At 34.6% G+C, this 25,533-nt stretch overlaps 2 protein-coding genes across 5 annotated transcripts in view; one reads left to right on the plus strand and one right to left on the minus strand.

The window, feature by feature from the left end:
- The first annotated feature begins 15,390 nt into the window (after nucleotides 1-15,390).
- Nucleotides 15,391-17,962, plus strand: PMCH (pro-melanin concentrating hormone). The gene is made up of 3 exons (XM_041739065.1): nucleotides 15,391-17,062; nucleotides 17,428-17,626; nucleotides 17,913-17,962. The coding sequence occupies exons 1-3, from the start codon at nucleotides 16,814-16,816 to the stop codon at nucleotides 17,960-17,962; spliced, it is 498 nt and encodes a 165-aa protein (XP_041594999.1). The 5' UTR covers nucleotides 15,391-16,813.
- Nucleotides 17,963-18,317: 355 nt separating this feature from the next.
- The window catches only part of LOC121481579 (PARP1 binding protein), a 62,587-nt gene continuing 55,371 nt past the window's right edge, over nucleotides 18,318-25,533 (minus strand). For all 4 annotated transcript variants that reach the window (XM_041739059.1, XM_041739058.1, XM_041739057.1 and 1 more), the window contains 2 exons: nucleotides 19,297-19,432; nucleotides 18,318-18,666 (listed from right to left, as the gene is read on the minus strand). In XM_041739059.1, coding sequence (XP_041594993.1) covers nucleotides 18,326-18,666; nucleotides 19,297-19,432 — 477 coding nt within the window. In that variant the 3' untranslated portion in view covers nucleotides 18,318-18,325. The remainder of the gene's footprint in view (nucleotides 18,667-19,296; nucleotides 19,433-25,533) is intronic.

The raw sequence follows: 25,533 nt of genomic DNA on the forward strand, positions 1-25,533 counted from the left end.
GATTTGACAACTAATTCAACTTGCATTTTCAAAGGTCTACTCTAGATGCTATATTGAAAATAAAGTTTTGGTTTGGTGGGGAGGGGGGGCGCAGGGAGAAGCATGAAACAGAACAAGACAAAACCTTCTGCCCTTAGTTAGCTTACAGTCTAATGACCAGAAGCGGGTACTCCTCAATTTCACAAAGAACTTTCTTTGGGAGAGGAGAGGAAGGAGGGGAAGTAGCACAGAGAGGTTAAGTCACATGGCCATGTGTATACGAAGCCTTATCTGGGAAAAAAAAAAAAAAGGCGGGGGGCAGTCTTTGTAGATGTGACTACATTAGGGATCTTAAGAGGAAGAGATACTCCTGTATTATCCTGGTGGGCCCTAAATGCCATTACATGAATCTTTACGGGGAGGAGCAGAGGGTTATTATGGGCAGACACACAGAAGATGACACAAAATAGGAGAACTTATGAAGACAGAGGAGAGAGAGACTCAGCCAGCCACAATGACAACAGCCACCAGAAGCTGGAAGTGGCAATGAAAGATCTCCCCTGGAGCTTCTGGAGGGACTGTGCCCCTGCTTACAGCCTGATTTCAGACATCTGGCCTCCAGAACTGTGAAAAATACATTTCTGTAGTCTTCAGCCACCAAGTTTATGGTAATTTGTTACAGCAGCCCTAGGAGCCTATCATACTTTGTACTGTTCTTAAAAAATTATTCAAATATTTATCATTTATTTATTGAAAGTGTACTGCATTTATCATTTATATATTGAAAGTCTACAATATGCCAGAATCTTTTTTTTTTTTTTTAAGATTTATTTATTTGAGAGGAGGGGGGATGCTTGTGGATCAGTGAGAGGAGGGGCAAAGGGAGAGAACCTTCAAGCAGACTCTCTGCTGAGCACAGATTCCCAATGCAGGGCTGTCTCACAACCCATGAGATCACGACCTGAACTGAAACCAAGAGTCTGACGCTCAACCAACTGAGCCACCCAGGTGCCCAGATTCTGTTAATACCAGGGATAGAGATGTAAACAGAAACAAAGTCTCTACACTCCTGGACATGTACACAAATAAGACAATTTTAGAAAACAATAAGCACAGTGTATAATATTTTTAAAAAATGAGATGGAACAGGGAACGACTAGGAAGAGGTCAGAGGAGGCAGGAAGCATTCTCAGAAATCTGAGAATCTGAGCCATCTGAGCGGAGCTTCATGATGATTAAGGATAAATATCTCCTATTATCTTAATAGGAGGAAGATGCTCCTGACAGAGGGAACAGAGTAGGGCAAAGATCTAGAACAAGAAAGATCTTGGCATATCAGAGGAGTGGAAGAAGGCCAATACAGAGAGTGATGAAAAAGGGAAGAAGAGAATAGTAAGAGACTTAGCAAGGAAGGCCAGGCCAGGCAGGACATTTGTATCAATTATCTATGGCTACAATAGTGCTGTGTAACAACACAAACTTTGTTTATAGCTTGTGCTTCCAGAATCAGCTGAAAGTCTCTAGGCAGCTCTGTTGGCCTCAACTGGATTTGCTTTGATATCTGATGTTTGAATTGGTAACTGCTGATCCAGGAAGTTCTCAGCTGTAGCAACTGGGCACTCTGCTCCACGTGGCACTCACTCCAGATGCTAGCAGGGGGATGTTATCACAATGATGGCAGAGGTTCAAAAGAGAATCCCCAGTGTGCAAGATGGGTTCAAGCCTCTGCTTGCATGATATCTCGTAACTGCTCATTAGTTAGAGCAAGTCACCTGACTGAGGCCAAAGTCAAGGGGTAGGTAGGTCAACTCTGCCCACAGTGGGAGAGATACAGAAAACAATGAATGAGTGAAGCCATCAAGGCAAGCTTGTGCAGGTATATAGGGCCTTGGTAAACTAATGAATGTAAGAAACAATTGTTTTCTAAACAGGATAATAATGTATTACACATGAAGGAGTTCAGAAAAAGGTGACTATAATACTCAGAGAAAGCTAAAAAGAGAAGGGTATTGAAAGATATTTTAGTTTTAGATGGGTGGAAGGACAAAATGAGGGAACGTTAAGGACAGAGAACAACATGAACAAAGTTATGATGGGAGCAAAGAGCACCGTGTACAAACAGAATGAAGACTGGCGTGTCTATGGATATCAGGAGGTTTCTATCTGATTCGATCTCTATCACAAACACAAAACAATGAAGTAGAACAAATGAATCTCATATGCATCCTACATAATAGAAACCATTCCATTTCAAAATGTTTTGAGAGTCTAGAGTTCTCAATGTGATAATTAGGAATGTCTGAGGCCTGAAGACAGCCATGAGAGTACAAACATAAGATTCCAAACATGTGCAACAATGAAGTCTCAATGTAGTATTTACCATAATGGTGAAGAAACCTGAAATTATGAATCAATGTATACAATATAACGATCCTTTTTGGTAACCCAATGTTGAAAGCTATCATCACATTGTTATTTTGGAAGCATGCTATCAGATGACTCCAAAATTGCAAAGAATCAAAACAATATCCAAGAATTTTCTCTGCAAGCAACTGAAAAATTTGGCCACAAACATAATCTCAAGCATGTTCATGTAACTCTTAATGTTACTTATATCTTGATTCATGGCATTACGGTTTTAAGGCAATTCTCAAGAATCTTCTAAGCTCTTAACTACAGGCAATATATAATTCACTAGAACTGGTCCTTCATCTGGCTCTTTAATTATTAATTCTGCTTATATGACACTTATGGCAACTTGTCATTCAGTAATGAGATTCAGGAAAACAGCCAGTCCACTAGTGCACATAGAGATGAATTTAAATCTTTATACAATTAAATAAAGAGGAAACCTCATGCAAGGCAGGCCTATAATTCAAATATATTTGTATGTGATTGTATTGTAGCCAATATAAATATTTAAATCAATTAGCAGCTGTGACAGTGGAGCAAAGCCTGAAGATACCAGTGTTTCTACTCACCTGGTCTCATACTCACTGGGCTAATTCCAGTAAAGCATCACCAACTCTCCCTACATCTTCCACCTACCATCCCACAAACCCACCGTACTGAGCATGCTCACAAAATACCCTACCTATCCGCATTATAGGAGCAAAGCTGAAAAGCTTTATAGCCTCCACAACCCTCAGCTGGGCCCCATATCCATGAATAATCTCTCAGCCCTCCCTACAAGCCTGGGCCTGAAGGCCATGAGCCTTGAACCTCTCCTGAGCCCTCAAATTGAAGACAGACTGAAGTAGATTCTTTCCAGAAAGACTGGAGTCAACTCATCAACTAAATCCTAACCCTCAGAAGTGACATTTCCTACTTTCACTGCTAAATTCTCAATGGCCTAAATGCCCACCAGGAGCTAGCTGCCCTTCCCTGACTACTATATGAACACCTCCCCCTTCTAAGAAGTGCTGGGACTCATTCTTTTGCCAGCCAAATCCACCTTGCTATATACCCTGTTGTTCTTGTTCTCCATCCAAATGTGAGCCCTCCAGTCATCAATCTTCCACATAGTCATCTCCAAACAGCTCTGTGCTTCCTCCCTTCTCCCGCTCCAATTTGTACTATGCTTTCTGGGTAATAAACACCCTTAAAACCTTCTCCATTTCACTGATCTTTTAACCACCACACATACTTAAGGGTTGGGAAGGGGAATGAATGTCCTTTTTATTCCACACTGCCAATAACATGTAAAATCTTCTGTTATTTGACTCTAGCAATGCCATTTCTCTTTGTTATCATGATATAGCATCTAAAAGAGAAATATCCCCTTGGTGCCACACCCTTTCGTCCACAGCCCAATTTTTCTGCATTCCTCAGCATAAACTGTTACCATAATTTTTATATTTAACACTTCCACTTATTCTCTTCCTGTTCTTTCTTAAATCCTCTCCTATAGGGGTTCAGTCTCAATCAACGCCACTGAAACTTCATCAAGGTCATCAAGTGTCTCACACATGGCTAAATCAAAGATGAATTCCCAGTTATCTTACCCAGTAGTGATTGACACAGCTGGTCCCTGTGCTTTTCTGCATTTATTGAGATGATCATGTATTAATTCCTTTATTCATTTAATATGGTTAAATCCGATTTTTTTTAAAGTTAAACCACTCTACATTTCTGAAATAATCCTCACCTGGACATGAATTAGGATCTTTTCCATAGAGCTAGTTTCTACTTGAAAATATTTTGTTTAGAATTTTACATCTATGTTTATCAGAAAGACCGGCCTATTATTTTCCCTCCTTGTAATATCCTTGTCAGGTTTGGTGCCAAGTTTATGCTAACTCAAAATAAGACTTGGGAAATTATCAGGATTCAGAGAAACAGAACCCAAAACATATACAGACAGACACACACACACATACATGATTTATTACAGGGATTCTGTCATGCAATTGTGGAAGCTAGTCAGTCAGTCTCCAGAAAATTGCGGATCTGATGCTAGAGTCCATAGGGCAGGCAGCTGGGGAGGAAAGATAGGATGTAAAGTAGGGAAGAATAGGACAAAGCTGGAACCCACAAGCATGAGCTGAAACCAGTGAAAACAGACTGAAACTTGTATCTGATCTTGCTGCATCTGACATGCCCATTATCACAGAACCACACACACACATGCACGCACGCACGCATGCAGGCACATCCCAGGACTCAGAAAAATTGTAAGTGTGCCCAGGGGCAGGTATGGCAGTAGCAGACCTGACAGCTGCCCAGGACAACCTGATGAACCAGCAGGTAGGCAACGACATGTGCAGGCTACAAAATGAATGCTGATTCACAAGTCTGTCCTCTAAGTCTCATATAAAAATGTATCTTGTGGCTGACTCCAATTGGAAATAGAAAGGGAAGGAAATTTTGGAAAACAATTCAGCCTAGCAAAGTCATACACTACAAAGCTACCACAAAAAATGTGTCCTCTTTTTCTACTTTCTGATAGAGTTTTTGAAAGATTGGTATTATTGTTTGGAAGATTACACCAGCATTTGAGCCTGGAGTTTTCTTTGTGGAAAAAGGTTTTAATTTGTGGATTCAATTTATTTGATACAGAAATGTTTAGATTTCTATTTCTTGTGCCAGTCTTGGTGTCTTTTTTTTTTTCTACTGCATTTGTCTATCTTAGGAGTCAGCAAACTATGTCCCTCAGGATGTCTGCTTTTGTAAATAAAGCTTTATTGGGACACAGCCATGCCTTATTAAAATTTATACAAGCTGCTTTCAGCTTTATACAAGCTGCAATTTATACATTGCTGCAATGGCAGCACTAATTGGATGTGACTGTATAATCCACAAAGCTTAAACTATTTACTATCTGGCCTTTACAGAAGAATTTGGCCAATCCCCGATCCATCTTATCTAAATTTATTGGCAGAAAGTTGATCATAAGGGGATACCTGGGTGGCTCAGTGGTTGAGCATCTGCCTTCAGCTCAGGTCATGATCCTGGGGTCCTGGGATCAAGTCCCACATCAGGTTCACTGCAGGGAGTCTGCTTCTCCCTTTGCCTGTGTCTCTGCCTCTCTCTGTCTCTCATGAATAAATAAATAAAATCTTAAAAAACAAAAGTTGTTCAAAATATTCAATTATCTTATTAATGTCCATAAAATCTGTAGCAATGTTCTCTCTTTATGTTCCTGGTATTAGTAACTTGTGTTTTTGTCTTTCTTAATCAATCTTGCTACAAATCACTAAGTTATTACTTTTAAATTTGTAAAATTTTTCAATTCTATGATTGCCTTCTATTTAATTGAGTCCCGCTCTTATATTTTGTAACTTCTCCCTTCTATTTTCTTTGAGTTTACTTTGCTTTCTTTTACTAATTCCCTAAGACATAAGCTTAGATAATTTTTAAATTTTTTTATTTTCTAAAATATGCATTTCAGAGCTATATATTTTCCCATAAGGACTGCATAACTAAACACCACATTATACCATATTTTCATTATCCTCAGTTTAAATATCCCGAATTTCTGTTGTGATTGCTTTCTTCAACAATACATTACTCAAAAGTGTGTTGTTTAACATCTAAACATACGAAGGTAGTCTTAGCTAGTTTTGTATTAAAGATTTCTGGCTTAATTCCAGAGCAATAAAAGAATATACACTAGATTTCAAACATGAAATTTGTTGAGACATGGAATATTCAAAGCAGCTCTGAAAATGAACCAAGTTGAGCCACTTATACTCTTGATTTCACTATTACTATAAAACTACAGTAATTGGGATGTCTGGGTGGCTCAGTGGTTGAGCATGTATCTGCCTTTGGCTCAGGTCATGACCCCGGGGTCCTGGGAACAAGTCCCACATTGGGCTCCCCACAGGGAGCCTGCTTCTCCCTCTGCCTGTGTCTCTGCCCATCTCTCTATGTCTCTCATGAATAAGTAAAGAACATCTTCAAAAAAAAAAAAAAAAAGACTACAGTCATCAAGATAATATGGTATAATCACAATTATATCAATGAAAAATTAAGGTCTCAAAATAGGTCTGTACTTTTGGCCATTTCGTTTTGGAAAAAGGCACCAAAGCACCACAACGAAGAAAGGAAAATCTTTTCAACAAATGTTACCTAAACAGCTACATATCCATATAAAAAAAAAAGGAACTTTAAACTCTACCTCATACTCACACCATACACAAAAACTAATTTGAGGTGGATCATAATAGACCTAATGTAAAAACCAAAACCATAAAGATTTTAGAAGAAGTACAGGAGAATATTGTTGAGACTTGGAGGTACACAAAGGTTTCTTAGGACACAGAACGTAATAATGATAAAGGGAAGAACTGATAAATTAGGCTTTACCAATTTTAAAGACTTCTGTTCATCTAAACACCCAAGTAAGAAAATGATAAGTCAGGAGATGAAAAATACACAGACACAGACACATACACACACACAAATAAAAGACTGGAATTCAGGGTATTTAAAAACTTCTTACAACTCAACAATTTAAAAAAATCCCTCTCCCCACCAAAAAAGCAAAATATTTAAACAGAGTCTTCACAAAAGGAGGTATGTGAATAGCTAATAAGTACATGAAACATGTTCAACATCATTAATATGGAAATGTAAATTAAAACAACGAGATATCACTCTTCATCTACCAGAATGACTAAAATTAAGAAGACTGACATCAAATGTTGGTGAGGATGTGGAGCAGCCAAAGCTCTAATAAATTCTTGAGGTATAAAATGGTAGAATAATTAAAAAAATAATAATCTGATAATTTCTGGGGCACCTGGGTGACTCAGTCAGTTAAGCTTCTGCCTTCCACTCAGGTCATGATCCCCGGGTCCTGGAATCAAGCCCCAGGTCAGGCTCCCTGCTCAGCTTGGAGCCTGCTTCTCTCTCCCTTGAGCGCTTTCCCCGCTTGTGCTCTCTTGTTCTCTGTCAAATAAATAAAATCTTAAAAAAGGAAAATCAAATCTGTATCTACCCTATGACCCAGCAATTCCATTCTTAGGTATTAACCTAAGAGAAATAAAAACAGGTCCACAAAAAGACTTGTACAAAAATATTCATAGAAACCTTATTTATAACAGCAAACAACAAACAAAAAACAGATACAACTCAAAAGTTCATCAAAAGGAGAATGGATAAACCAAATGTGATTTATTCAAACAATGGTAATAAAATGGAAGGGACTACTGATTCACACACATCACAGATGAAGGTGAAATATGCTGAGTGGAAGAAGCCTTATGCAAAAGACTGAGTACTGTAAGACTCCAGAACAGGTAAAACCAATTCACAGTGCAAAAAATCAACACCAACATTGCCTCAGAGCAGAGGACTAGGGTGAGGAGGGGAGGCATTTACTTATGAAGAGGCAAAGAGAAGAAAAAAATTGGGTGATGCTGGGTGATGGCAATCTTATCTTGAAAGCAGTTTGGGTTACCTAGGTGTATAGATTTGTCCAAACTCACTAAATGCACATTTATGAATTTTACATTTTTTGTAAATTTCCCCTTAAAAGAAAAATTTGTAAGCAAATATTACATTCTAGCTAATGATATGCATATTGAAGTATTTAATGGAAAGTATATTGATAAACATATTCTGAAATGCATTAGAAGAATACAATGATTACAGGAAGGATGGAAAGACAGATAATAAAAGACACATAGTAAAATATTAATGGTAGAATCTAGTTAGAAAGAAAAAAGAAAAAAAAACAAAAAACAAAACAAAAACAAAAACAAAAGAATCTAGTTAGAGGTATAGGAGTCATTTCCTGTATAAATTTAAGAAGGAATTTAAGATTTCTTATATCTTTTGGTAATATAAGTGAGCAATCTTGGCTTTTAGACTCATAATACTGGCCACTAAGAAATTCAGGGTTCTTGGGACGCCTGGATGGCTCAGTGGTTGAGCATCTGCCTGTGGCTCAGGGCATGATCTTGGGGTCCCCACATTGGGCTCCCTGCAGAGAGCCTGCTTCTCCCTCTGCCTGTATCTCTGCCTCTCTCTGTGTGTCTCTCATGAATAAAAAAAATAAAACCTACAAAAAAATTCAGGGTTCTCAGTAAAACAATTACCGATTCCTCTGATTTGTATTGCAGTTACTAGTATCACAGGGCAAAGATCTGTTAATTGGAGGAATGAAAATTTCAGTAAAGCAGTTTTCAAATATTTGGTGTTAGTAATTCTTCAGAATATGAAGATCACATCTGATATAAACCTTTTGCCTTTCCAAGGTTTTCTGAACCACTCAAGCCCACCTGGCAATAGCTTTTCTTCTTCAAAGTTCCTTTCTACCACTTGGGGACACTTAATTTTCCGCATCAATTGAAAAGAAATCTACTATGCTCCATTGCACATCAAAGTAACCAATGTTTGTTTGGTTTTTTTCTTAAGTTATCATTTAAGAAAATTGGAAACTATCTCGCTAATTAAATGGTAATGGGAAAACCTCACACTGTTCAGAGGCTAGGACAATTTAAGCAAAATAAAGGAAAATATTAACTAACTTTTCTAAACTGTTAAAATGGTTTGAATTTGGTCCTAATTTTGGATGAAAATCAGCCAAACCAATTTAACTAGCGGAAATTTTTTTTAAAGATTTATTTATTTATTCATGAGAGACAGAGAGAGAAGTAGAGACATAGGCAGAGGGAGAAGCAGGCTCCCTGTGGGGACCCTGATGTGGGACTGGATCCCAGGACCCTGGGATCACGCCCTGAGCCGAAGGCAGATGCTCAACCACTGAGCCACCCAGGCTCCCCATCTAGTGGAAATTTAAAACAAAACACATAATTATAAATATTTATTACACTTCTAAAGCAGCAGTTAAAGTAAAGGTTACCATTAACCAGGACCTCTATAGATTAAATAGCACTTCAAAGCAGGTTCAAACCCTGGGAAACAAACCAAGGCACAACTAACAATATAAAAAAGATAAAGCGGGCAGCCCAGGTAGCTCAGCGGTTTAGCACTGCCTTCAGCCCAGGGCGTGATCCTGGAGACCCGGGATCAAGTCCCACATCAGGCTCCCTGCATGGAGCCTGCTACTCCCTCTGCCTGTGTCTCTGCCTCTCTCTCTCTCTCTCTCTCTCTGTCTTAAATAAATACATACATACATACATACATACGATAAAGAAGCCCTAAGAGCAAGCTCAGAAGATTTCAGAGTCTTTTATTATAAATACACTCTCAAAAAACATATGCCTAATAAGATTTAATAGTCCCTAAAAGACTCAGCAGCTATTTCCATGTCTAATAAAATATACTTAGAGAAATCAGAATATTAAACAGTACTATCCAAGAACTTGAAATATACCCTTGTAACACAAGAGTTAAAAAGGAAATACTTTAATATACTAAATGTACATTTTGTGCAAATAGATTCCCTTGCAGAGAGATTTTCTTTTTTGCAGAGAGAATTTTACACTAAAGTATGAATTAATACATCCAATTCCAGCAATATGGCAGATATTTGTGTAGAGACCGTCTCTCAGTAAAAAAACATCTTAAAATGCTCGACAAAAACATCTTTTATAAAGTATGACTACACTAGTGGTAAAATAAGGGACACCATAGGAAGCTAGAAAAGAAAAAATGCAATATTCCACAGGAGTTAAAAAGGGTTAGAGACAGCATTGACCCTGAGAGATTCTGTGAATTCCTGGTGGCCTAGCACCTGGTTTTAATGACCCACATATGTTGGGACAGAAGACAAACCTTAGGACCCAAGTAAAATGAGAGCTCAGATCAGAAAATCCCACACAAAGCTGGGAACCCCCATAAGGAAGTAAACTACAAAAAATCCAGCTAGTAGAGGAAAGTATGTTGGCAATGACTCTGAGAAGAAGGGGGAGAGGGGAGGTGGGAAGAAAAAATATATACTGTCCTGAGAATTCCTAAAGACAAAGACATACTAACTTAGTTTGGTATTTGTACTGACTCTGTGGCCCGAAAATCCTCAAGCAGAAATTTTAAAGTGACCCTGGATTGCTATGCTCCACGGGCAGGCAGAAGCAAACACAGGAATCTCAAGAACTCCTCTAGACACAGTTCAATGAATATATGCAAAAAATGAAAATTCACTGAACACATGAAGAAGACACCACGAGCTAGGGATCAGCAGAAATAAGAAACTATAAAATCAAGCAGGAGAAAACTGCAGATACGAGAATAATTAGATATAAATATAAACGTTTAAAAATAAAATGTTTAAAAGATTTAAAGCAATAAAAGAAGAGATTTTAAATATGCTGAAAAATGGAAAACCTCAACTGACTAGGCAGATCTAAAAAGCAACTGAATTTTTAAAAATAAAAAATATAAGAAATTAAAAGCTCAATATACAGGTTAAACAGCAGATTAGATACAAGTGAAGTGCACTGGTAAGCTGGAGTAAAACTCTGAATAATTATTTAAAATGCAGAGAGAGAGGGGATCCCTGGGTGGCTCAGCGGTTTAGCGCCTGCCTTTGGCCCAGGGCGCGATCCTGGAGACCTGGGATCGAGTCCCACGTCGGGCTCCCGGCATGGAGCCCGCTTCTCCCTCCTCCTGTGTCTCTGCCTCTCTCTCTCTCTCTACGTCTATCATAAATAAATAAATATTTTAAAAAAAATAAAAAAATAAAATGCAGAGAGAGAAAGAAAAAGTAGGAAAGATCTGGAGGACAGAGTAAGCAGGCAGGCCTAATGTATATCTATGGGGAATTTCAGAAGGACAAATAGAACAGAGAGAGGCAATATTCAAATGAATATTAACTAATAATTTTCCAGATTCATAAGAAATACTCAAACCTCAAGATTCCAGAATCTAAGCCAGGATTAATTAAAAGAAATCAAACCCAGATACATCATATGAAAGCAGAACATCAGCAGAACATCAAAGCCAAAGAGAAGATTTAAAAGTAGCCAGACTGAATATAGAGATTACCTATAAAGACATCATGATTCAAACCGACAAGTGATATCTCACCAGTAACAATGAAAATCAGAAGAAAATAAAATAATAATGTACTAAGAGAAAATAATTGTCAACTAAATAACTATATGGTCACTGACTCTATTTTTCAAGACAGAAAAACAAAATACATTTAATTAAAACAAAACTTAGTTCAAAACTAACTCTAACTTAGCATCTAATTCAGTATATTACAGAAACTTGTATTTCAGAAAGATGATTGTCAAAGGAAGATCTCAGATGTAAAAAGGAATGGTGAGAAAAAATAGTAACTTTGTAGGTAAATCTAAACAAATTGTTAACAGTATAAAACAAACAATAGTCTAATTCACTTCATTAAAAAATAAAATAGAAATTGAATCATAGAAAATAATAGCATACAAATTAGGAATATCTGGAGTTAAAGATTCTAAGGTGTTTACATTATTTGGAAGAAGGGCAAAAAATATTAACTTAAACATAAATAACTGAAGATGATGTTAAAGTGTCTGAGGTAGGGCACCTGGGTGGCTCAGTTAGTTAAGCTTCTGACCAGCTCAGGTCATGATCTCATGGTCCTGAATTCCAGCCCTGTGTTGGGCTCCATGCTCATCAATGTTCAGCGGGGAGTCTGCTTCTCCCTCTCTTCTTCCCTTGTCCCTTCCTCCTGCTTGTGCTCTCTCTAGCTCTTTCTCTCTCTCTCTCTCTCAAATAAATAAATAAATAAATAAATAAATAAATAAATAAAATCTTTAAAAGTAAAAATAAAAAACAAATCAATAAAAATAAATAAAATATCTAGAGTACCCTCTAAAAGAACAATATAAAAAAATAGATTAAATTTAGCCAGAAGGCAAGGAAGGGAGGTTGGGTGGGAAAACAGATCAGAACAAATAAAAATTACAAAATGAGATAGTACTGAATCTCAGTAATTTAGTAAACAGTAAATGTAAATAGACTAAAGTCTCCAAGAAAAGGCAAAGATTGTCAGACTAAAAATTCCAAATTCAACTACATAGTATTTACATTAGATACATCTAAAACATAAAGATACAGGAAAAAATAACAGTAATAGTCACATTATTAAAGCTGGAGAGGGTCATGATACATGGTTTGGTTTATGAGGAATATAAAACAATTTCTGATTTGAGTGTTCTAATAACATCAGCCCAAAATGAGGTAAACATTGCAAACTACAAGAATTAGATAAGTTCATTGTAGTGAAAGATTTGTGAATATCTCGTTCAATAATTGATAATCCATGTGTACAAAAAATGAATAAAGCATACAAGATTTAAACAACATATTATCATGTTTCATCTTATGGACACACATAGTACCTTGCTCTCAAAAATAAGGCATACATATTCTTTTCAAGAATAAAGAGACCTTTTATGTAAAATAAAGATATACAGGCCATAAGGCAAGTTTCTATATGGTGAACCATACAAAATTGGTATATATACGTCAAAAATAGCTGAAAATCATAATTACATACTGTTCAATCTAAGAGAGATTTCAAATACTCTATAATTTATAGACCAAGACTTCTGACAACAATTTTGTTAGAACTTGGTACTCTCTCCCCCACAATTTCAATTCTCATATATTTGAAATGTTGAAAATATCTAAGTTATTGAGGAGTCAAAGAAGAAATAATAATGAAAACAATAAAAACTGGGAATTAAACATTGATTATTCTATTTATCAAATTGTAGGAAGTAGCAAAAATGATACATAAAGGGAATTATACAGCCTTATGCTTATTTTTAAGTATAAATAGTAATGATTTATTCTTCTAATTTAAGAAGTTATAAAATTTAAAAAATAACACCCCCTAAAATAATAAAAAGTAGAAAATAATGAAATAGAAAAATTCAGGGAAGAGCAACAGAACCAAGTTTGTTTTTGAAAAGGCTAGCCAAACTGATAAACCTCTAACAAGTCTGATCAAAAAAGAGGGGTGAAAGAGAGATAGGCAGAGACCACAAGACTACAAGTAAACATAATTAAGAAATACAGCTACACATGGAGCAAGGTTTTAAAAATGTAGAAGAAAATATTATTAATAACTTTATACTAGCAAATTTGAAAACTTAAGTGGCAAATTCTATAATAATTTAAATTCCCAAAACAAACTAAAAAAATAAGGAAGCTGAATGTTTCTACAGTCACTGAAGAAAGTGAATTAATCATAAAAAAAAATCCCACCAAGAAAAAAACACACTCAAATAGTTTTACAGAAGAAAAAAGAAAAGCAATAAACTTACTCCTCAGTTCACTTTATGAAGCTAGACAACCTTAATGCCAAATTAGACAAAGGAAAAATAAGGAAGGCAAAGTACATAACAATCTGTCATGTTAATAAATATAAAATGTACTAAATCAAATATTACCACGTTGATCCCAATTATATTTTTAAAAGGTTTATTTCATGAACACATGGTTGATGTAACTAACATGAGAAAAATTTGAAAGACTGAGGAGAATAATGATATGATCACTTCAATAGATGCAGAAAAAACTACCCAATAACATTCAATAACAATTCATGATAAAAACCATTAATAGAGCAGAAACAGAAGAGAACATCCTGCAAGTTATGAAGAACATCTATAAAAAAAAAAAAAAAGAGCAAACATCATCCTCTATGGCAAACCACTCTATAAAATCAGTAATACTGCAAAGATGTCTGTTATCTACATTTCCAACATTTACTGGAGGTTCTGTCACTCTCAGTATGTACACTCACACAGACACACACACACTCACACACACAAATATAGAAGGACTTAGAAGGAGGAAATAAAATGCCATGATTTTATTATTTATATCAATTGTCTTCATGGAAAATCCAATAGAATTAACACATTTATAAACTATCTGGAATTGCTCCCGGTGCATGGAGCCTGCTTCTCCCTCTGCCTATGTCTCTGCCTCTCTCTCTCTCTCTCTCTGTGACTATCAGAAATAAATAAAAATTTAAAAAAAATTTTTAAACTATCTGGAATTAAAAAAGATCTTAGAAAGTATTTTATTTAGAAGAGCACTACAAAAAAGCCAATTGCACATGTATAACCAGCAATAATAGTAGAAAAGGTAAATTTTTTAAAACTATCATTTACAATAACTAAGATAGTTTAATTTTAATTATAAAGAATTATAATTCTTTCTTTTTTTATAAATTTATTTTTATTGGTGTTCAATTTGCCAACATACAGAATAACACCCAGTGCTCATCCCATCAAGTGCCCCCCTCAGTGCCCATCACCCAATCACCCCCACCCCCCACCCACCTCCCCTTCCACCACCCCTAGTTCGTTTCCCAGAGTTAGGAGTCTCTCATGTTCTGTCTCCCTCCCTGATATTTCCAACTCACTTTTTCTCCTTTCCCCTTTATTCCTTTTCACTATTTTTTATATTCCCCAAATGAATGAGACCATATAATGTTTGTCCTTCTCCGATTATAATTCTTTCAACAAAAACTAAGAACTTTATGAAGAAAATAGTAAATGTTATTAAAAGATTAAAGCAATCTAAATAAGTATGGAAAAGTACCATGTTCACAGGGAAGAAAATGAATTATCTTAAAAGTCTCAATTACCCCCTAAAATTAATCTATGGAATCAATACTATTCCCTCCAAAATCCCACCAAAGTTTCTCATGGACCTTGAAAAGCTTGAAAAGCTGAAAAGCTGAAAAAGCTGATGTTAAGACTTATATGAAAAAAAAAAATGGACAAAAGTACTCAGGAACTGCTATAGAAAAAAAAACTGGTAGATGAATAGGAGGCTGGGAAACCTGACCTAACAGTTATCAAAAATTATTTTAAAATTATAACAATTAAGACTAGATTTGGCAGTGAAATAAGAGTTCAGAAATAAACCCATATGTACACAGAAAGTTGATATACTACAGAGATGTCAGTGCAGATTAGTGGAGACAAGATGAAGAAATGTGTAAGGACCTCAGGAAAAAGTAAAATTGTATTTTTATTCTACGTCATATACAAAATTTCAGATGAATTAAGAATTTAAATGTAAACATCAAAACATTTAAACTTTAGAATGTATAGATATATGTTAATGATCTCGTAATTGGAAAAAAATTTCTAACATGTTGAAAGTACTAACCATAAAGAGAAAAAAAAAGAAATTTAAACAATAAAATTTAGCGGTTTGATTCACCAAAAGACACCACACAAAGGGGTTGAGAAGACAAGTCACAAAGTGAGAAAAAAAATATTTAAAACACACTTAACTAACAAAGAATAATATCCAGGATATATAAAGAACTCCCATAATCAATATGAGAAAGACAAACCACCCAAAAGAAAAATGGACACAGATTTTTTTTAAAGGGCATTTTATATAAGAGGAATGATAAACATTTGGAAAGACACTCAACTTCTTTAGGTCATCAGAGAAATGCAAATTAAAAGGACAATAAGATACCCAAGTAGTGGTTAGGACTTGGAACAATAGGAACTGTCAAACCTTGCTGGTGGGAGCTTAAATTGGCTACTACTATTCTGTAAATATTTTGGCATCAGTAGAGCTGAATATGTGTATTCCAGGACTCAGAAATTCCATACCCAGGAATATACTGTAGAAAAAATTTTGCACATATGTACCAGAAGATAAATAAAAGAATATATTATCTTACTTAGTGGGGTCAAAATTAAAAATTATAGTTAAATGTTTAAGAATCACTACAACATATTTATCCAAAATTGATATTTATGGAACATAAAAATATTCTCTTCATGGACTTCTTATTCATTAATTGTTAAATTCATTAATAAATATAATATTCTTTTGTAAATGCAAAGATAAAACACACCTCACAGGTCAACTTTTGATATATTAGGAATGACTTTTTGTCCACACTGACAGGCATATATACTTTAATCACCAAAGACTAAACTGAGCATTTATGAAAGAAAATCCTTTTTAAAGATTATTTCAATTTAGTCAGGATTAAAAGTAAATAACACTTTTATCTTTATCAACTTCAAATAAAATAACTTTAGTTTTAATATCATATTTAATTGGAAAATATACAGAAGAAAACAATAAGAATATGGAGAGCCTGGTGTCCTATGGTCTTCCTTAATAACAATCCATTTTCAAGAGACTGTAATCTACTCAACAGAAAGCATTCTACCAAGGATCTTAATCGGATTCTGAGAAAATTCACACTCAAAATAAACAATATGCTACTAAAACCAAAACAATGTAGGTATTAGCAGCTATACAAGGGGTTTGCCTCTATCTGATGAGTCATTTCTAAAATGATGAAAGTCTAGGTCTTTGAAGTGTTTTCTATTCAAGCTGGAATATATATAAGGTAGGAATCACAGAGTAGGTTGAGAAATTTTTCTTCATTTTACATACCCTTACTTGACTCGATGCAAACATCAAACTAAGAATGGCAAAAATGAGTCTTTCTTCCTACCTATTAATACTAACTTTTTCTCTGTTTTCTCAAGGCATTTTACTTTCAGCATCCAAGTCCATAAGAAATTTAGAAGACGACATGGTATTTAATACATTCAGGCTGGGGAAAGCCCTTCAGAAGGAAGATACTCCACAAAAATCAGTTGTTGCTCCTTCTCTGGAACAATACAAAAATGATGACAGCAGTTTCATGAATGATGAGGAAAACAAAAATTCAAAGGTGAGTAGCATGTGACTTATCCTTTCTCTGATGGAAATCTGAATGATTTTTACGATATCTTTGAAAGTAAGTTGATACTTTTATAAACAGAAGTATATAAAAAAAAAAAAGAAGTATATATAATATAAACAGTCACATTATGCTTTAGGACAACAATAAAATTTCATACATACCAGGTTGTTCTTCCACTCTGAACAATACCTCTTATCCAAAAGTTTTTTTCCCAAAAACTTGTATCTAACGTATTTTTAAAGAGTCAAAACAGTGCAAAATATCTCTGAACTGATCAATGAGAATATTATAAATATATTATAGTTCTATTACCAGTAAGGCAGCTAAAACACAAATCAATCTTTTCTTTACAGAACACAGGCTCCAAACATAATTTCTTAAATCATGGTCTGCCACTGAATCTGGCTATAAAACCTTATCTTGCACTAAAAGGATCCGTAGCTTTTCCAGCTGAGAATGGAGTTCAGAATACTGAATCGACACAAGAAAAGAGAGAAATTGGGGATGAAGAAAATTCAGCTAAATTTCCTATAGGAAGGAGAGATTTTGACAGTGAGTAGTCTTTTTAAAATTCAATTCTTATATCTGATACCATAAAATAGAATTCTGAGTTTAACTGGATTTGGATCCAATCTTAACAAAATCAATTAAGACCATGGTTCAATTACACTTGACATTAAGTGACCCCTGCCAAAGATGTGGGGCTAAAAAGCATTTAAGAGTTATTGTAATTTTGATTTATTCAGAATTAGCTGTATTAGACCCATTCTCTCATTTCTAATAAATTCTGTGTGATAATAATAGTGCTTTAAACAATTTAAACTTTTTTTCCCTCCAGTGCTCAGGTGCATGCTGGGAAGAGTCTATCGACCTTGTTGGCAAGTCTGAAACCTGTTGGACCACATCATCATTTCTGAAGAAAACAAAATCATTTAACTGTCCGTCGGAGAAAAAGCCCTTAACATTACTATAACTTGTATTATGTTAAATGTCTGCTTTAAAAGAAAGCAGTTATTAAGATGTATCTGTAGCCTAAATGATATGCTTTATCTGTGCATTAAACTTTGTGAATATTCTGCATAATTATGACTTACTAGTGTTTTTTAAATGCTTAACATACTAATCTTATATACACTTCAGACTAATATAACAAAGGATCACAACTTACATCTTGATCTCTTAAAAATTAAGTAGATGCCCTTGGTGAATGGTTTAATATACACAGAAATCTAAAGCACATAAAAAACAAATTCATAGTCTAAAAAACTGAGTTAACTTTGTCTGGCCAGTAATCAATTTATTCTTGGCTGTACACTTGTTATTTTTTGCTACTCCGACTATTTTGCCACACGATTTATTCTGGAAATTGTTTGATGTCTTGGGTATCTTAACATTTTTATGTTGCGCTGGTTCATTTTCATTATCACAGAGATTATTTTTATCATCTAAGTCCACCTGTTTCCTTTTTGAGCTTTTACTTCCTGTCTGACTACTTGGTTTTCTTGCTACTTTTTCACTTTTACTTCCGTCCAGATGAACATTTCCAGAACTTGTTCCAATTGTTGGCCTTCCAACAGATGAATTTACACCTTCTGTTATGCAAGATGAAAAGAGGAAAGAAATTTTATAATATTTAGTATTATTCCATGTGAAAATTTTACAATAAACTTTAAAAATCACTAAAGAATATTAAAAAATTTGATTTGTAATCACATAACACTATAAATTACATGATGAGCAAATACAGCTACATTACTATCCCATTACTTTTCATTTTACCATTTACCATATCATTTATTATCCTTCCAAATAACAAATATTTGTTTCATTTGAATGCATGACAAGTTATTTCTTAGATACATTTACTTAAATCAAACTGTCTATTCCTCCTAGATTCATACTTAGATTTAACTTTTTAAATAAACCCAGGTCTTAAAAATATAAAACTTTACATTTTACATTTCATACTTTGCAAAACAAAATCTAGTTTTAATTAAGTTAAAACCAATGTGGGACGCCTGGGTGTCTTAGTTGGGTAAGCATCTGCCTTTGGCTCAGGTCCTGATCCTGGGATCTTGGGATTAAGTCTGCTTCTCCTTTCTCCCGCTGCTCATGCTTTTTCTCCCTCTCCCTCTCAAATAAATAAATAAAATCTTAAAAAAGAAAACAATTAATACACTAGAATTAAATAGTCATTTAATTACTCAAATAAGTTCAATTACCAGAAAGGTCATTTTCCACATGAAGGATAGACAAAGGCTTTGATGCTGAGTTAATATCATTCCATTTATCCTTGCTTATTGTGCAGTCTTCTTTGTAAGTACAAGTAAACTGAGATCTAATTAAGGTTTGCTTCATCTAGTAACAGGAAGAAAGAAGATTTTGCAATTTATTTTATTTGATTTATTTTGATTTATTTTTTTTATCCAGATAGAAATATATTCTACAGTAATCAAGATATAAAAATTTCCCTTAAAAATTCCATTATGCAATGGAAACTTTTAAACCTTGATGTTTCATAGTTTACAATCGCATCCATTGTTACAACTGGAATTTTTCTTATTTTTAGTAATACCAGCTTTATGCAAACTTTTTATAGTTTTTGTAAGAGTTTAGAAAAATCAATTTTAGATTCCAGAATATGTGACTACTTGAATATTTAGGAAAATAAGAAAGATGATTCAAATATACCATTCTAGGAAGATATGACCAAGTGATTGAATGGTCAAATATTCAAAATAAACTCTTGCATTTATCTTCAAAGATCATAAGTAGGAGAAAATCAGAAAGCTAAATTTTAATTCTTAACCACAAAAAAGGATGTCAAAAAAGTAGCTTTGGCAATGTATTCTGCAAACATAAAACCAGTGGCTGTTTTAGGAATAGAAATTAATTTCAGAACAAAGTAACGTATATGGATAATGCAAATTTCAGTAATCATAGCTGATGTGTAATGAAGTCTAGTTATCATGAGGAGATAACTTCAAATTGAGATGTCAAAACATTTTCAGAAATAGATGTTTAAATTTCAGATAAATGAATAAAGAGGACCTCAACAATTCAAAAATTTAACACTTCAAAACAATTACATTATGCTGAATATTACTTACAAAATATTGGTTGATACAGTTCATAAAGTCTGAAATAGCACTTTATATATTTCATATTGACTAGTTTAATATTATACATTCAGAAAGATTACTGTATTAATCAACTTAAATGTTTGCAAAAATAATGGCAGTGAAATTCACAGGCTTCAGTTTAAAAGAAATTAAATTAATCCAGTTGCTTCATAAGAGCAAGCGTTTCCAAAGGGCACCTGGGTGGCTCGGTCGGTTAATCATCCAATTTTCTATTTCAATCTCAGCGTCCTGAGATTGAGCCCCAGGCCAGGCTCCATGCTCAGCGAAGAGTTTGCTTCTCTCCTTCTCCCTTTCCCTTTGCCCCTTCCCCCATGCTTTTGCTAGCACCTATTCTCTCTAAATAGAAAGATAGATAGATAGATGATAGACAGATAGATAGATAGATCTTCAAAAAAAAAAAAGGCAAAAAGCAAGTGTTCCCAGGATGACAAGTTTTATTTATTTATTTATTTTGATGACAAGTTTTATATCCTTCTAACAAATGGTATGTCTATGAGAGTTCCAGTTCCCAGATCACTAAAAGTCATGTTTAATTTGCTTCAAAATTTAGACAACTGGAGTTTGATAGTGTCCATTTTAAGCACAAAAATTCACAAAATTGAAAGAAATGTAAAAATGTAAAAAATCAAAAACTATTTTAAATAATACAAGAGAGTAGGCTCTTGATTATGGATGACGGATCCTGAATCTATATGAATATAACTACCATTATACAGTTTCCATCATGAGATGCCCTAAAATATAACTAAAGGTTTTAACTAGACTTTTCTGGACTTTAGTAATTCCAAAAATACATAATTAAATCAAATAATAAAGCTATTAAAATAGATTTTGTTAATAAAATGAACTTTTTAAAGTTTATATTACATCACATTATTACTATAATGTTATCAAAAACCTTTTATTTCTATCTGCAAAACCAGTACTGTTGAAATATCTTTAATATTATCATTATTATTATCTGTGACATCCCACAACATATCTTTCATTGGATCAGAGTTACTGCTTAGGGAAAATTTTAAACTTACTGCCCAAAATTAGTTATAAAGAGTATGGTAGGGATCCCTGGGTGGCGCAGCGGTTTGGCGCCTGCCTTTGGCCCAGGGCGCGATCCTGGAGACCCGGGATCGAATCCCACATCGGGCTCCCGGTGCGTGGAGCCTGCTTCTCCCTCTGCCTGTGTCTCTGCCTCTCTCTCTCTCTGTATGACTATCATAAATAAATAATAATAAAAAAATATATTAAAAAAAAAAAAAAAGAGTATGGTAAGCCCATGAACGCAAATGAATGCTAGGTGACTAGCTAGGATCACTTTCAAAGTACCCAGACGGTGAATGCATCTGTGAGTAGCTTGGAGGATTCTAGCATCCCACCACAGAATCTATATCAGCACTACCCACAAAACACTCTAAATATAAATACAATAATTATATATTTAGTACAAAAAATTGACAAAACACGAGAGACTCCTAACTCTGGGAAACGTACAAGGGGTAGTGGAAGGGGAGGTGGGCGGGGGGATGGGGTGACTGGGTGATGGGTACTGAGGGGCACACTTGACAGGATGAGCACTGAGTATTATACTATATGTTGGCAAATTGAGCTCCAGTAAAAAAAAAAAATATACATATAAAAAAAGAAAATTGATGTTTTCTCAATCTCATGGTTCGCAAAAATAAACATTTCTTTAGAAAGCTGTATTATTCTTAGTAATTTTTGACGTATATCTAAGTTAAAACCTTTCCTTGCTATGTAAATACAGTGACAAAATAAGTGCATAGCCCTCTTTATACTAGATTTCCTATCTTCAAGCCTCCTAGAGAGAAATTCGTGAGCCTCGGTGACAGTAGGGTAATTTCAGAAAACCAGAATTATAAGGCAATGGATTTTTAAAATACTGAGCATGAATTCAGATGTGAAAGGAAATAGTTAACCACTCTATACACTACAAAAAATATCACTTATAAAAATATCAAAACATGAGAACCACAACAGTTCTATGGTAATCTTGGAATACTTACTTCCAAAAGAAGTAACTAAGTAGTTACATTGAAGGAATTTGTTTTTCTTTTTGTAAGAAAATATATATGGGTTTTCTTTTCCCTGCCCTTACAAAAATCTCTTTTTTTAAAATCAATTATGACTTAGTTCCAACTATGTGATAGGCACCCAGAATATTAAAGAGATTACTAGGATGACTCTTATAATCAAGACATTCTACTTATAAAACCTGCTGCTGACCTGCTGCTGGAAGAAATAATAAATAAATTGGATAACAGACTCAAGACTGAAAAGATGTCAGAAAGCTAGAACCATAAGTAGAAAATAATAAGATGAAGATGAATGAGGATAACCAAACTCCTATATTTAAGTTCAAAATATCCATTACAGATGATGATGAGGAAAACCTGACTTAAAAGTAACAAATGAAAAAGACCTAGAGATTTTCATTGATCATGCACAAAAAGACAATGATATGATGGGAAAGGAATCAGATTTGCAGTTAAAAGAACTGCCTTCTAATACTGGCCCTATCACTTATAAACTAGATGATTTCAGGTAAACCTCTAAACCTCTCACTTATCCACAAATAGGAATAATATTTATTTCACATAACCATCAGAATTAAATACAGGTAAAAAAAAAAAAGGACTATATAAGTTCTAGAGATCCCTGTAGATACCATGCAATTAATTAATGCAATAACATATATGAGGATAATTTTTCTGCAGAGTAAGAAATATGTTAAATTGGATTCCTCAGGACCAGGCCAGCTCTAAAATTATTCTAGGAATGCCATTCAAAAACTGAACTTATAATCAGCATCTTCATTTTAGTTATTGAAACAATACAGAATGCACTGGCTTGTACTCATAACTTAAAAGAGATTGCTTTTCCTTTGTTCATAAAAGTTGAATTTTTCTGCACAAGATTAGGGGCTACATAGAATTGAGATTACTTCCTGTTGTAAATCTTCCAAATCTTTCTGTGTATTTGATTTGGAATCACAAACAAGCAAAACAATTCCCTCTTGAAAGTGCTTTTGAAGTACTAAACAACTAAGAATAATGTCCAGATTCATACATGGCTGTTAAAATCATTTTATGTTCAAGTCACATGACAGAAAAGGATTGAATGTTTTCCTTTGTAGAGTGATTTCCCCCCTTTGGAAAGATTTCTATCCACAGTAAAATTGCAATGAACTTCAAACTTGCCAAGAATTGGAAAAGTCCTTTTGCCACAAGCTCTTTTTAAATTGGAATTATTAGTAGGTTCCCACTTTGAGGAAAATAGTACTTCACATAGGAAAGCCTGACTCCTGTTAAATCAAAACAAATGAGTCAAAACACCAAAAAGTGGCAGTCATTCTCAGAGTTAGCTACACTAATAAGATAATGAAAGTGGTAAGCCCCATTATGCTGATATATCAACAAGTTTGAAAAAGGAAATTAAATTTAAAAAATTATAAAAAAAAGAAAAAGTAAATTATTCTCAAAACACATAGGTAATATGTAACTGAAAATAAATTCTAAATATATCTTTTCATATATTATTATCTTTTCAAAAGAACAAATTTGCTACCCTTAATGGTATATGGATTGTAAATGCATCAAATAATCATTTATTTCTTCATCAGTGAAATTTCACTTATTTTGTTAAGAAAGATAATAGTAGTATTACTACACACAATAGTAGCAAAAGTAGTTGCATTACTTTTTTATGACTCTTCACTATAATTACTATGCCTTTACTTATTCTTTGGAAATAGCATGACGTCTTTGAAGTCTTATACTTGAATACAAACCCTGCTCTTTTACTTACTAACTATAAGACTAGAAAATGATGCCTTCTAGAAGTGAACAAGGATTAACTGGAATGAAGGATATAAAATGCCTAATATAACACTTCACACTTTGTAGGTACTCAATAAATGCCAATTTATTTCAGCCCAATGAATTCAACTTTAGTTTCATTTAATACAAATATCCCATTTTCATTCTACTGAAAAACGCTGCTCACTCTCTTACAGTCTTTGCTTAATGTCACCTTCTCAAAAAAACCTCTACTGAGCATCCTATTTATTTATTTTTAAAGATTTTACTTATTTATTCATGATAAACACACACACACACACACAGAGAGAGAGAGAGAGAGAGAGAGGCAAAGACACAGGCAGAGGGAGAAGCAGACTCCATGCAGGAAACCCAATGCGGAACTGATTCCGGGACCAGGATCATGCCCTGAGCCAGAGGCAGCCACTCAACTGCTGAGCCACCAGGAGTCCCTGAGCATCCTATTTAAAGCCAAAACACACACAAAGGAACACACTCTCCTTACTCCCTTCTGCAGCTTTATTTCACTCCACAGCACTACTAACCTTCTAATGCTCCCTGTGATTCACTTGTTTTGTTCATTATTTGCCTCTCCCAACTAAAATGGAAGCTCCATGAATGAAACCCTTAGTATGGCAACTGGTGACCTGCTCTGGCCCTCCTACGGCCCTCCCCTCCTTACTGGACTAGCCTCCTGCTCTAGGCTCAAGGACTTACAGTTTATGGCGAGGGTGATGGAGAGTAGAGTGTGCACACCTCTTGGTGGAGTGTCCCTGAGTGTGGCACAGAATAAGGGTTGAAAAGGGATCCAGGAGTGGGCCAGTGACTTTTGTTTATATTCTTGTATCTCAGCCCTACAAATATTTGGGGAAGACCTGTCCATGAGGGCAAGGTTTTAGTCTGTTTTGTTCACTACCCTATTCCCGGTGCCTAGAACATTGTCTGGTACCCAGGAGGCATTTAATAATACATGTTGGTGAATGAATCAATTAATAAGTAAAATTTGAACAGTATAACAGATATATATATATATATATGCAAATATATATATATATATATATATATATATATATATATATATGCAAGAGGAAGGCATGAGGGAACAGAGACATGAGTAAGCAAAGGCTTAGAGAAAGAAAAAGAGATTTACAGAATGGATTCTACTCTAACAGAATGAAAGGAAACCATGTAATACAGAAATGAGAGAAGTAGATGGGCAAAGAACAGCTAAATCACTCTGAGGACAAAAGCTTTGAGATAGAAAAACATGTCTAGACAAAGTAAACTCCTCTATTCAACAGAATGGTGACACCATTGGGTAAAGAAACAAGAGAGATGCATACACACAGGGAAAACCTACCTCATATTTAGGTACTGAGAATTATGCATCTGAGTCTGTAGGCCCTATTATATCCACCGTCCCTTTACAGGTCTTAAATAGTCCACCTTTCTTAAGTTCTCATGCACATAAACCCTACAAGGA

Source organism: Vulpes lagopus, chromosome 23 (genome assembly GCF_018345385.1).
Source record: "Vulpes lagopus strain Blue_001 chromosome 23, ASM1834538v1, whole genome shotgun sequence".
NCBI classification, from domain to species: Eukaryota; Metazoa; Chordata; class Mammalia; order Carnivora; family Canidae; genus Vulpes; species Vulpes lagopus.

Bases quoted from the DNA above. Each gene is read 5' to 3' on its own strand.
- PMCH (XM_041739065.1), top strand. From the start codon at position 16,814: ATGGCAAAAATGAGTCTTTCTTCCTACCTATTAATACTAACTTTTTCT. The intron at 17,063-17,427 runs GTGAGTAGCATG...TTTTCTTTACAG, and splicing joins AGGAAAACAAAAATTCAAAG to AACACAGGCTCCAAACATAA. The intron at 17,627-17,912 runs GTGAGTAGTCTT...TTTTCCCTCCAG, and splicing joins AGGAAGGAGAGATTTTGACA to TGCTCAGGTGCATGCTGGGA.